The 13,689-nt window shown below is 35.7% G+C and overlaps 1 protein-coding gene across 3 annotated transcripts in view; it reads left to right on the forward strand.

The window, feature by feature from the left end:
* The window catches only part of EML5 (EMAP like 5), a 115,722-nt gene that overhangs the window by 54,837 nt on the left and 47,196 nt on the right, over positions 1–13,689 (forward strand). For all 3 annotated transcript variants that reach the window (XM_086463571.1, XM_086463572.1, XM_086463573.1), the window contains exons 14-20: positions 3,102–3,288; positions 4,959–5,064; positions 6,337–6,430; positions 8,428–8,528; positions 10,386–10,588; positions 11,699–11,810; positions 12,844–12,971. In XM_086463571.1, the coding sequence (XP_086319697.1) occupies positions 3,102–3,288; positions 4,959–5,064; positions 6,337–6,430; positions 8,428–8,528; positions 10,386–10,588; positions 11,699–11,810; positions 12,844–12,971 (931 nt within the window). The remainder of the gene's footprint in view (positions 1–3,101; positions 3,289–4,958; positions 5,065–6,336; positions 6,431–8,427; positions 8,529–10,385; positions 10,589–11,698; positions 11,811–12,843; positions 12,972–13,689) is intronic.

Genomic DNA, 13,689 nt, shown 5'->3' on the forward strand with positions numbered 1-13,689 from the left:
GTGCAAGGTGAAGCACAGGAAAATGATGTCTGAGCAATGATAGGTTCAGAGATCTTCTTTGGCACTGTGCCTGCCTTTATAATCCCTGCCCCTCACTGAATGTTGTCATGTCCTTAAACTGTTGATGTTGCATACTGTGATAGGTTATTTTTGGTTTCTTTCTTAATGGTTACTGTAGGTTATTGTATATGATTTTGCTTAAAAAACTAGTAGCTAGTCTTGAAAGAAGGGTGCAGCCAGGCAGGCAAGCAGGCAGCACTTTGGGTCAGACAGAAATGAGCTTCAAAACATCTGCAGATGTTGGTGCTGGGGAAGTTGTAAGTGAAGGATCTGGGTGGAGGGAGAGCAAGCATCACTGAAGAGTCTGCACCTGTATTGCAAGTCTAAATTGTTGTTTACTTTGAGAAGAGCAGGGAGTAGATACATAGATGAGCCCCAGACCTAATGGAAAGCAAAGGGGTTTTTTAAGAGGTCTTGAAGGGACAGTAGCTCAGGAGACAATGAAAAGTTGCTGCACTGGGATCAAACCTGAAGTTGAGAACCTGCTTGCAAGTACCAATCTAAACATAAGGTTGGAGGGAGACTTATTTAAAAGCTTTTATTTCCGTGCTGTTTCAGTTTTTGCTTGTTTAAGAAGTTCACTTTCCTTGTTTGTGATCTAATGAGACCCAGCTTTGGACTTCACAGTATTGCAGACAGTACAAAACTGGCTGCACCAGATGGCGGTGCTGCCATCGAGAGGCACTGGGCAGACAGGAATCTCGTGAACTTCAAAATGGGGAAATGCAACATTCTGCATCTGGACCTGGACCATCTGCTGGTCTGTTTAAAATTTTTGTGAGAGGATTTTAGCAATTCTTCTCTAATCACATATGTTCTGACAGAAGTACTGTTGCATGTAGTGTAGGTGAACCAACAGAAATACAGCGTGTTCAAACCTGCTCCAGGTATGTGCTGTGGTGTTTTCCGGTAATGCATAGGTCTAGCATTTGTGAACATGGATCCATGGCTGGCGTTCTCAGAATAGTATTCATTAAGCTAAAGTTGGTCAGCTGTTTTAAAGATTCATTTCTTGACTAGTGCATATGGCTGCACCGTGTATGCAAGGAAAGCTATGTATAATTTTATGAAAGACTTTCATACCTGAACTGCATAATTTCTGTGTCATTTAAACCTTTTTAAGAGTCTCTCATGCAGTAATTGTCTTAATGCTGTGCCATTCATTTTGTGCATGACACTTACCAGTGTGTGTACAGACACATCGTTATCTTGCATGATAATTTAAAGACCTGCACTCTTGCCAATAGTTCCTGCGTTTGTTTTTTTCTTAAAAATAATCTAATTTGTTCTGATGATACACACTTTTAATTAAGCAAAGAAATAAATATCATGAGAAGTCTAACAAACATTAGAGATTTCTGTTAGTTTGTAGTTGCTGATGGTGAAAGTTCAGTTATTTTGTTTGCCAAGAATGACTTACTGATCATCTTCAGGGCTTTTTTTCAGCTAGTTCAATTAGAAGTTGAGTGCAAAAGTACTTAGGTAGAGCCTTATGATCCCTAAATAAAGATGATGCGTGGCCAATTCAAACACTTTCAAGTGCCATTCCCTTCCTGTAAATTTAACTGTATATTTAGAAATGTAATTGGGTTTTGCCTGCATATTTGTAAAATAATTAAAAGGTGATTTAGTGAAGATCTGTAAGAACAGAAGAAGGAACAGAAAGAGGTTAGCTGGGGAATTAATAGCACAGAAAACAGGATGTGTCAGGAGTATATGGAGTATTGTTTATACCAGAAGAAAGGAAGGAATGAATTGGTGAGGCTGCACCTCGAATACTGTGTGCAGTTTTGGGCCCCTCACCACCACAAGGACACTGAGGTGCTGGAGTGTGTCCAGAGAAGGGCAACGAAAGTGGTGAAGGGTCTGGAGGACAGGTCTTATGAGGAGCAGCTGAAGGACCTGGGGTTGTTTGGTCTGGAGAAGAGGAGGCTGAGAGGAGACCTTATCGCTCTCTACAGCTGCCTGAAAGGAGGTTGTAGTGAGGTGGGGGTTGGTCTCTTCTCCCAAGTAACAAGTGATAGGATGAGAGGAAATGGCCTCAGGTTGTGCCAGGGGAGGTTTAGATTGGACATTAGGAAGAATCTCTTCACTGAAAGGATTGTCAAGCACTGGAACAGGCTGCCCAGGGAAGTGGTGGAGTCACCATCCCTGGAGGTATTTAAAAGACGTGCAGATGCGGTGCTTAGAGGCATGGTTTAGTGGGCATGGTGGTATTAGGTCAGCAGTTGGACTTGATCTCAAAGGTCTTTTCCAACCTTATGATTCTATGATTTTAAAATGTTATCTCCATTGACTGCCAAGGATATTGTTTTTAGAACACTAATTTAAAACTAGCTTGTTTAATTTTATTTTTAGGTTTCTGAGCCTCTTAAATGAATTCCGAAAGGAAGATCCTAGCCTTTTTGAAAATGGCACCTTTGGTTTTTATGGAGTGCTGAGTCTTAGTCACACCTAGGAAGAAAAGTGTATACTATGATAGTGCATACAGACCTCAGTTGGGAATTGGTCTACTTATGCCAGTAGCTGTGTCAATACATAAAGGAGATGGGTTTTCCTTCAAAAAATAAACTGATCTGGAAGAAAACTTATGCATTTCCAGGCACTTTAAATTTTGATATCTGTGTTGTCCACGTTCTTGTGGAAACTTTTGCTGCCTGTTTTCAGCAGTAAGAGACAGAAAATACCCAAAATATTAGTTTTGACTGTTCCATTCAATTACATGTTGCGTGTCCGAATTCTCCGTATGGTCTGAAAAAATTGCTAGTTATTACGTCCTTTTCTAAACTAGTTGTGGAGAGTAACTATTTAGCAGCCACTTTCAAACTAATGCTAGTAGTGGTGATGTCTGAATAGTAAATGAAATTGATAAATTGGTGTTCTTTTGGGAAACTATGTTAATAATCTTAAAACACCAAAACAGTAATTTGTAAGTAGTCTCAGTTTTTACATATACAAAATGCATCCTGTATAATTTTATTCAAAAGTTTCAGTAAATGTGGTTATGATCTTTATGAACAAACTTTTTTTTCTTTAATTAGTTACAGAGGTTACGACTGTCGAAGCAATTTATTTTACACTCAGACGGGTGAAATTGTATACCATGTTGCAGCAGTGGGAGTGGTGTACAATCGACAGCAGAACACACAGCGCTTTTATCTAGGTCATGATGATGACATTCTTTGCCTTGCTATTCATCCCTTAAAGGACTATGTGGCAACAGGCCAGGTAGGTTGTGTGTTTATCTGCAATAAGAATCTGAAGTTGTTACTACTGAATTTAGAAAAGCCTATTTTGGAGAAAGAAAGACTAGTCTAGATTTATTCAGGTGAAGGACTGTATTTCTGTTGCAGATGGAATCATGTTAAAAGTCTGCAACATAAGTGTTTTTTCCAATTCTTTATATTAATTCTATTAAGAGCCTTTAGTTGATAGGGTTTTTTGAACATTTTTTGTTTAAGAATAGATTTGTATTTTTTATTCAGCATTATGTTGCTTCTTCTTTATAACAAGTGGGGGAAAAGTGCAATGAAAATAATTTTTCAGGATCTTAGTTGTGAAGTTAGCCATGCTGTTACATATTTGTGGGATTACATAACATGAAGTTAGCAGTTATTACATTCTGGTGTTTCAGTTTTATGCATTATGGTTTCAGTTATCACCTATAGCTAAACTACTCTTCGTACATGCAGCACAGGTAGGTATGTTGCTAAAGTATTTATAGTAGTTCATTTTATCTTTTGCCAGTAATTTTAGGTAGATCTCTTTCACTCATGTTTTTGGACAAATATCTCTTCCTATAAATGTTTATGCACTGGGACTTGAAGGTTTGATTTGATGTTTCAGGGCTTTTGAATTATTGTTATCATTATTATCGTTGTTGTTATACAATGTGAACTGAAATTTTTAATAGAAAGAAACTTTTGCTTATAATGCCCTTGTGTAAAAATGTTTGAGATTAACATAAATTAAGAATAAAATGTGCCTGGATTTACTATATTTTAAAATACCTTATGTTGTCCACAGAAAGATGTACTCCATTGTATACCGCTTTATATATGTGCATTATATACTATTGTATAACTACACTACCTGCAGAAATTGGGTAATGCAGTAATCTAATTCACGCAACACTGCTTCAGATTTGCCTGATAGTGGACACTATGAAAAGCTTTGCAAACATCACATACGAAGTTGGTGGCAAAACCAGAAATAGATCCTAGTTTTCTTGATTCCTGACCCTGGTCTAACACAGGAGAATGTTCTTCTGGTTTTGGAGCCTTTTTTTTTTTTTTTTTTTTTTTTGGTACTGAAATTCAAAACCTTTGGAATAGCAAATAATCTTGTAAATATTGACTAGTCGAAAAAAAAAATAAGCTATATTCCATTTCTTACCGTGTTCTAATTACCTGCATTTTTGCCATTCTAGGGGAGATTACTCTATAGGTATCAGTGCATTATAATCTGACTTGTAGGCGCTTGTAATGACACCAGGAAGCAACAGAAGTCTCCTTGATTTCTCAGAGTAGCTTGCATACTAGCAATAAAAATAATCTTTTATTTTTAGACAGGGAATGATTGATAGGGAATTGATGGAATAAATATATCACAGTGCAATCAATGAAGGTCTTTCCCCACGCCCCCAAGAGGACTCTAGTTAATTGTGATTAATGTGCCTAAGTTCTTTGGAGGGAAGAAAGAACCAGTGGTGAGTGGTATTTGTAAAGCAGGAGAAGGAATGAAACACTGCTAGCCGGACAGAAGTAATACAAGGAAAATTTTATCACTGTAAATGTTTTCAAATACTCTGAAGTATTAGTCAGTATTATACTTTTAAACAATTGTTTGAAGTGACTAAGAAATGAAAAAAAAAATGGTATAAATATGTATACTTTCAGGTTGGTCGAGATTCCTCGATACACATTTGGGACACAGAAACAATAAAACCACTCTCAGTATTAAAGGGCTATCACCAGTATGGTGTTTGTGCTGTTGATTTTTCAGGTAATAAGTATTTATTTATTTATTTATTTATATTCACTTTTCCTTTTTTTTGTATGAAAATACAAGCTAATCCATTCTAATGAGCAATTGAGAATTCCTTTACACTGCAGATTTTGCGTTAAAAGTATTCTCCAGTGATCAATGTCAAATGAGAGAGGCTGTCTTAAAGTGATCATTCACTAAAAAAGACTCCTGTGAAGTCTTGCACGTCAGGAAATGCACGAACAGGTTCTGTGCCATTTAATAGCTGAGCTGATCACTTTGGAATTTCTTTGTTGTATGAGGCAGGCACACAGATCTTGAGTGTTGTGTCAGCATTACAACTGTGTGAGCGAATTTTTGAACAAATTCATCAGGTGTGTGCTTTTTAATTTATTTTTTAAATTAAATCCTGCAAACCAATTGAGTAGCACACTGATAAATTCAGAAAGTCAAGTTATGGAGTTCTTCTGGGCTAAAACCCAGCCCCTCTCTCCACCTTATACTAACATAAGAGACTCTGTTAGATCTTCTGAGATTTTTGCACCCCATACATTGAATTCCTGTACCATTGTTAAATTTCCTCTTCTTCACTGGCTTCTATTCATTCTTAATGGTTTGGATATACTAGATAGGATCTCTGACCTCATAGTAAAGATGTGTGATCACAAAGATGGGTAGTTTGGGGTCTTTGTTTCTGACCTTTGTTTGGTTCTCCTTTTTCAAGACATGAATCTCATTTCCCAAATTCTGGCATGGATGCATAGCAATTTCAAAGATGGGTACATGTCAGAAAGTCATTGATCACGAGTGAGCTCAAATAACTTCTTTCTTGGAGGTTAATGTGGGATAATGAGCTTCTTAAAGACTTCGCCTTATTACTAAGTTTAAGGATATTTCATAAACTTTGTGGTATTGCTTCAATGCTTTCCTGTTTAGATATGAACAGGGATTTTCAGACCGAATGGGAAATTCTCACAGTGCAACCCATGATGAAGGTTTTTGTGTGACTGTGTCAGCAGCTAGCTGAACAAAAGATCTGATACAAACACGGAGGATCAAAGTGCAGTTTTTAGACAGGGTGACTTGAAGTCCTAAACTCCATCCAACTGACCACTCAAGTTTAAAAGCAAACACGTGACAGACATGCCTCTAAGCACACGTCATACAATTGTTTACCTCTTTGTACATTCTTCTTATGATATTTGTGAAGTTATAATATTCTTTAATATGGTTTCTTATTGTTGCAACGTAATGTTATCTACTCTCTTAATCATAAATTTATTTTTCTAGCGGATGGGAAACGATTGGCTTCTGTTGGGATCGATGACAACCACACTATTGTACTCTGGGATTGGAAGAAAGGAGAAAAGCTTTCAGCAGTAAGGTAGGAATTTAACTTTATTTTTGAAACCTGTACCTAGATTTACTCTCAAATGACAGTAAGCAAAATATATTAATTAAAGAATAATAATTCTCTAATAAATGAACAGTTTCTATCACTTAAGTGATACAGGCGGTAACATTTAGCACAGCCTTAAGACTTTCTTTGAAATAAAAAACTGAAGCTCTGATAGAGTCAACAAGAATTATTACAGTGATAGCTCAATTGGTGAAGAAAGTAGAAGACAAAGTTTGTTTGTTTGATGCATTCTGAAATTATTTCTTTAAAACTTAATCAATGCACTTTATTGGCCTTCTCAGTGATTGTGATGTATGCTTTGCTTTTCGGATGTTTTTCATCATAGGTCATGTCTGTCTTGGGATAGTAGTTTGCAGTTGTTTTGCTAAGTTCTTCAAGGTTCTTTCCTTTTCCTTTCTGAGTCCTGAGCAGCCTGTTCTAACTTTGAAGTTAGCTCTGCTTTGAACAGGAAGTTAGGGTGAATAACCTCTGAAGGTTAAATATTTTGGAAGTTTCTTTGATGCTGCACAGATTTTCATACACGTTTATTAAATAGAGTCTTAATCTAAAGATAGAATCTTATTTCTAATTTTGAGTAATGTTTTTGAAACCTTTGACTTTGTTTCTAAGGATCTATTGCTTCAAATAGAGCAGTAGTGTGAGTGGGTTTTCCCCCACTCTATCTGGATTCAGTATGTATACTCTAAATATTCTAGGTAGGTTTGAAACTTACTTATTCTCTGCAGATAAAATTTAAAGAGTATCAACTTCCTGTTTTTCCATTAAGTTCATTGTTTCTCTTCAATGACATTTACTGTCACTTTCTTTTTAAACAAGTTTTAAGTTTTGTATCCACTGAGGAATGAAAATCTTGAATAGATGATGTAGATAAAGAAGAGTACTCCCTGCCCAGTTATTTCTCAGAAGCCCTGTTAGCTTGGCTTCTCTGAAGACACTGGTTTGGGCCTTTCATTTGTCTGCCTTTTCATGTGATTATTTTTTTTTTATTTTATTTTTTTAATTCACACACACCCACACCCCCGCCCCCCCCCCATGTCTTATTTGTTGTTTTTTTTAAAAGTCCCTCCTGTCTGAACCCACCAATCTCACTCTTCTTTTTTTTTTTTTTTTTTTTTTTTTAATGAAACTTCAACTAGTTTACTGGATTTAGTTTCTGGAGTTTTTTTTTTCCTTCTGCCTACACTCACTTGGTGAGTTTGGAAGGAAAATGGTTTGTACTTTCTGCTATAAGTTCATTTAGTGGTCTGAAAGCAACAGAAGGTAGAAGACTATTGCTATGCTTGAACAGGGAGCAAAAATTAGGGATTAGACGCTCTCCTGCATTTTAAAGAAAAAAACCCCACAAGTAAGCATTTCGTTCCTTGCATATGTAGCAAACATAGTTGAAAGGTGTTTTTGCAAACTGTGGGACTGAAGCAAGGCATTGCTTTTATAGAAGCATAGCAAGAAATCTAAAACTACAGTTTTTAATGTTTTTAGAAACAACCAAAATTTCCATTTAAAATTGATATAGCAGCACATATTTTGTTCTAGCAAGAAAAATAGAAAAATCAGTTAAAAGGTCAATGATAACAGCAGTTTATTTTCAAGACGAGAGACTTTTAAGTAAGGTTTACAACTTTACACCTTTAAGTTTCGTTAAGAGCTGTCAGAGGTCTAAATGCCATATACCTAAACTTAGTGCAAATATTATTCTTTTGCAAAGAAAATGCCACCTAGTGGATTTCTGAAGTAACGTAATTACCCACCCGCTTTGGAAACTCAATGGTAATGAAAATAGAACAGGACTTGGTATTTTAGTTCTTTGGCTTTCTTCCCTCTCATGATAAATTATTGTTAATGATTTGGAAGAAAATGTTTTCAAGATAGAGAAGGTATTAGCAAAAAAACCCAAACTAAAACCTATTTAAAAATATGAATAGTTATATTCCTATTTAAATTTTTTTTGCTTTGCATTTCAGGGGAAGCAAAGACAAGATTTTTGTTGTTAAGATTAATCCTTATATGCCTGATAAATTGATTACAGTTGGAATTAAACACATGAAATTCTGGCGTAGAGCAGGTAAGGAAACTTTTCAGAACTACAGCATTTTCTGTCTTAAAGTGTAAATATTGCATCTCTTATAGTATTTTCATACATTAAAGGCAAATGTTTTCTCTGTATGTCTCTCTAAGTTATAAATAATGTTAATTTGCATTATGGCAGTAGTGGGAATTCTTTTTAGGACCAGTTTGCCATGGAGCTAGAGATAGATAAGTAGAAAGGACCTGGATTTCCTACTGTCTGTTTTTATATCTAATATTAACATAGCACATCTGAAAATGTTACGGAGCTGCTCTAAATCATAGAATAGGTTTTGGAAGAAGGACCTTTAGAACATGTATGTTATAAAGAGGCCCAAATATAAATAAATTTAAGATTATAAAAATACATACAAAAATTCAAAGTACTTGAAGAGCATTCATGTGCCAGTTGAGACCTTTTTGTTTAGACACCTCTGAACTTGGCAATTAAAAAACCAAGGTAAAACAGCTTGCTTTATGATTTGGAAGTAAATGTTCGCAAGATGGAGAAGATATGAGCAAAAAAAACCCCAGCTTGTTTTATCTGCTTGAAAAACTTTGAGTGAAAAATTAATTCCCTGATATTAGTGTGAGCATTCTTTCAAACCTGAAAACGTATATAAAGACACATGTGCTACAGAAGACTAGCTTATCTCCTAAGAATGTTCTAATTATTCATGCAGAATTTACGTACATCAACCGACATAAGTCCCTGATACAGATAATTGTGGGGAGAAAAGTCAGTGATGAAAAAAATGACACTAGTTTTCTCAGTTCTGGCTCCAACGGAAATTAATCAAGATTGCCTGAGAGCAAGCTGTAAAGTCTATATAAATTATTAATTTTAACAATTGTGCTTGTTATCTATAGAAAGAACAAAGTGTATCAGAATATTTACTGAACCAATTACTGTAAATGCTTTAGAAAGAAATCTGTGATAAAAGCCTGGAGATGATGATTTTTGAATGAAATTGTTTAAAATGCCTCTTTTCTCTCTGGCATTGCTCAGTCAGCGGGAATCAAATTTCTCTAATGCTACAGCCCGTCTGTGCGAAACTACAGTGGCACACTGGCAAGGCAGTCACCGTGAAACACACTTAGCAGTGTTAATGTGAGGAGTAGAGCATCAGTGCGCTGTAACAAATGCCAGGTCTCTGAAATCTGTACTAGAGCAGGTGCGCTTCATGTGAGAATTGACACCAAAGTATATGCTTTGGACTAAATTTTCATCAGAGAGGTTCAGAGGCCTTGCCTCTGTAAGTACGAGAACAGTATGAAGTGTCAGATCCTGAGGGGCTTCTGTGTGATACCACATGAAGTTTCTCTGAGGATTGCAAAAATATGAATCTGACTTCCTAGCCAGAAATTACTATGAATTTTAAAACTTATATAGCTGTAACATTTCTATTATGCAGAGGCCAAAATAGCAGACCTCTAAAATAAAGTTAGAAATCGTCTCACTGAAAACTTACCATGAAAAGGATGGGGTTACAAGATTTAAGCTTTTTTTTTTTTCCTTCAAGTTAATTTCATTATGAATTTCTATGAGCTGTGTGAGAAATGTTTTTTGTTTAGGTGAGAGTTTACAAATGCACACTTTCTTTTTCTATGTCTGTGTGGGTCTATGTACATATACAAATCCAGATTCAAGTAGTAAGTTGAAAGTAAGGGGGGTTTTCCTCAAAGATGCCAAATAGTACAAAAATTTCATTTTGTGAGAACTCTTCTGGGCTCAATTTTTTGGGGAGCATGGGTGAACCAGAAGAAAAGGACTCATTGTTCTGAGTGAGGTTGTATAGTTCTTGGAAAATAATTCTAAGCAAACATCTGATGATTTGTTTTTGGTTTGAACCAGGTGGAGGACTCATTGGGAGAAAGGGCTCCGTAGGTGCATTGGGAAGAACAGATACAATGATGTGTGCAGTATATGGCTGGACTGAAGAGATGGTGTTCTCTGGAACTTCCACAGGGGATGTGTGTATTTGGAGAGATGTGTTTCTCATAAAAACTGTCAAAGCACATGATGGTCCTGTGTTCAGCATGCACGCATTGGAAAAAGTAAATAAACTGCTCATTGTTTTTTGATGTCTGGACAAAAAAGTCTATGAAGTTAGACCTTTCCTAAACTCAGGAATCCATGACTTTATTTCCAGAGGTCCAGATTCAAAATAGTATTTTATGCATGTCTCTACCTCTTTATTGTATAGCATGCTGTTTCTCAGACCCTTATGGTCCAGTGACATCTTATTCAGTAATTTTCGCAACCTCTTATTAAAGAAATAATAGTAACTCTGATATGTAAAAGTGCTTTTTGATTTAAGCATCCATAAGTTTAATGGAATATGTGAACTTGTGAGAGAGGAAGAGATCATTCTTACCATTTTGTGCTGTAATTACTGTCTGCTAGTAGAAATATTCAGTCTGTAGATCACTAAGTACTCTCTCCTGATTCTCAACTTCTTTTGATTCAGGAAAGCCTTTAAGTGTGTGCTTAAATGTGAATGAGTGTTCCAGTTAGATTACTTGTGTGCTTGAAGTTATGTATAGGTTTGTGTTTTGCTAGGTTATACCGAGATACTCCACCTTCTAATATTTGAATTTCAATATAGTAGCTTTGGACAAATCATGTGTTATTCATATTGCAAGAACCAAGTGCTCCAAGGGAAAGCACCAGTGACTGCAGTGTTAAGTATACTTGTTGCTTCATTAAATAGCTGTAAATAATTTTTGAAGACAGAATGGCACAAATATGTGTATATTTGAACAATTTAAGCACTAATCAAATTTTTGTGAGTGGTACTAAGTTTGGCTTGGAGTAATGAGGTGAAATGCCAAAAGCATATTGAGGCTAAGTATCAAGAAAAACATTTCAGTGTGTCAGTTGAATTATTTTTCTACTATGGTAGAAGTGTATTGGTTAGAACATCTAAATCCAGCCTGTGTACACGGAGTGCACAGAACTGTGCTGTCTTTGGCAGGAGGAGAATTCAACTGTTTTGTTGCTCTTGATCATTTCACCTCTAACATCTGTAGTTCTGTGCATTACAGTGTGGTATATAATCCATTTTCAGTATTGGCAGAAATCACTGAAAAATTAAGGAGATAATAGTTGATTATAACTTGTGGGGTTTTCTAATTATTTTTTTTTAATTTTTTTTTTCCCCCAAGGGATTTGTCACTGGAGGAAAGGATGGAGTAGTAGCTCTCTGGGATGATACCTTTGAACGTTGTCTCAAAACCTATGCCATCAAAAGGGCTGCTTTGGCCCCTGGGTCTAAAGGTAACACAGACTTTGTTCTAATTTTTATTCTGTCTAAAATACTTTCTTTAGAAAACTCTCTTTGGAATTGCTTTCCCCAATAGGATGAAATCAAAGTTTGACATAATGAATACTAAAAATTTTTCTTTTCAAGTTCTATTGTTTCTAAATAAGTAATTTTTCTATTGTGAGGGGGAATGATACGTTGTAGTGTCTGCACATTTGGTAGGAGCAGATCATAACATCTTACCATCTGCCTGAATTAATTGCTTTAACCTTGAGTCTCTTAGCACTCAGGTGATTTTTTGTTTGTTTGTTTGTTTTAAAGTGGCAACCAAAAACCTACTATATTTATAATCATGAAGTATCTTGTCTGATCTTTTTTGTTTTGGACAAGGAGCGAAATTCAGAATTGTGGTTAGTTTCATAAGGTATTAGTACATTTTATGGCTTACTTTTATGTGAATGCATTTGTCTCGAAATTATTTAAGAACATTTTCATTCCTATTATTCCCATTTCTTCCGTTTATTCTTGATCTTACTGCTAATTTACAGGTTTCCTTATTTGACATTCTCAATAGCCTTTTCTCTTCCCCTCACCTTAAAATTACATTTGCTGTGTTCTAATGTATATGGTTTGATTTTTAAAAATCACGAATGGAAACACCCATTAACTAAAACATTCCACTACAGAGTATCTCATTCTCATACCTGTTTAATAAAAAGCTAGATTTGAAGGTACCATAAATGCTAGCAATATAATCATATAGTTGATACTTCACATGCACATTTTTTCACTAAGATTGACAATGAGTCAGGCTGATTAAACTTCAGAGATACTCATTTGAGAAGACAGACTAGTGTCAGTTGGGTAATTGCTAAATAACTCTCAAATTAATCCAAACATATAAGTTCTTCCATGCAGGAGTATGTTTTTACTTGTTTACTACTGAGTATCTTTTTTTACAGTGAGAATGTAACATGCATATGTGTGAAAAATCCTCTTTAAGGCAAACTTGAGAATCTTCTGTCTTCTAACATTTTAACATTCTAGGTCTCCTCTTAGAAGATAATCCTTCTATACGTGCCATATCTTTAGGACATGGTCATATTTTAGTGGGCACAAAGAATGGTGAAATATTGGAGGTGGATAAAAGTGGACCAATAACTCTGCTGGTTCAGGTACATGTTGAATATCAGTCAAATATTCCATAACACAGACACTACTTTCTTTTTCCACTAAAGATTTTTGTGAAAGTTAGCAAGTTACTATCACTTCATAGATTTTTAATGGTAGGCTCGACCATTATGACTTTTTAATGAGCAAAACAGGTCACAGAATTTTATGTACTAATTTGTTCAACAATTTCATCCTTTCAAACAGACCAAGATCCTATTTCTGTTTGGAAGGAAAAAAAAAAAGGTGTGTGAAACAGTGGATCCTCCACCAAATTCCTTATTAAGTTTTTATGAGTACTAGTTACGCTATTTGTAACAGTTGTCTCCTTGAGGTTTATTTTTAGATTTTCTTGGTAATTATATAAAAAACTTTTCAGTTTTCTTTGCCATACCAAACAGACTGCATTTCTTAAGCCTTACTACAAAACAACGTGTAATCATACGATTTTCTTTTATACTTTGATAAAACCTGTGGATCTTTAATTCACACTTCTGAGTGGCCAATGCAATATGTAAAGAACTAGATTTTTTTAAAGAATGTGTTAGAACCTAAGGTAAATTAAAAATCTAGATAGTTAAATGGTTTGAGTTGGAAGGGACCTTTAAAGATCATCTAGGCCGACCTCCCTGCGATGAGCAGGGACCTCTTCAGAGAGGCCAGGTTGCTCAAAGCCCCATGCAACCTGGCCTTGAACACTTCCAGGGAGGGGCGTCTATAGCG

This window comes from Leptosomus discolor, chromosome 3 (assembly GCF_034619465.1).
Source record: "Leptosomus discolor isolate bLepDis1 chromosome 3, bLepDis1.hap2, whole genome shotgun sequence".
Taxonomy (NCBI): Eukaryota; Metazoa; Chordata; class Aves; order Leptosomiformes; family Leptosomidae; genus Leptosomus; species Leptosomus discolor.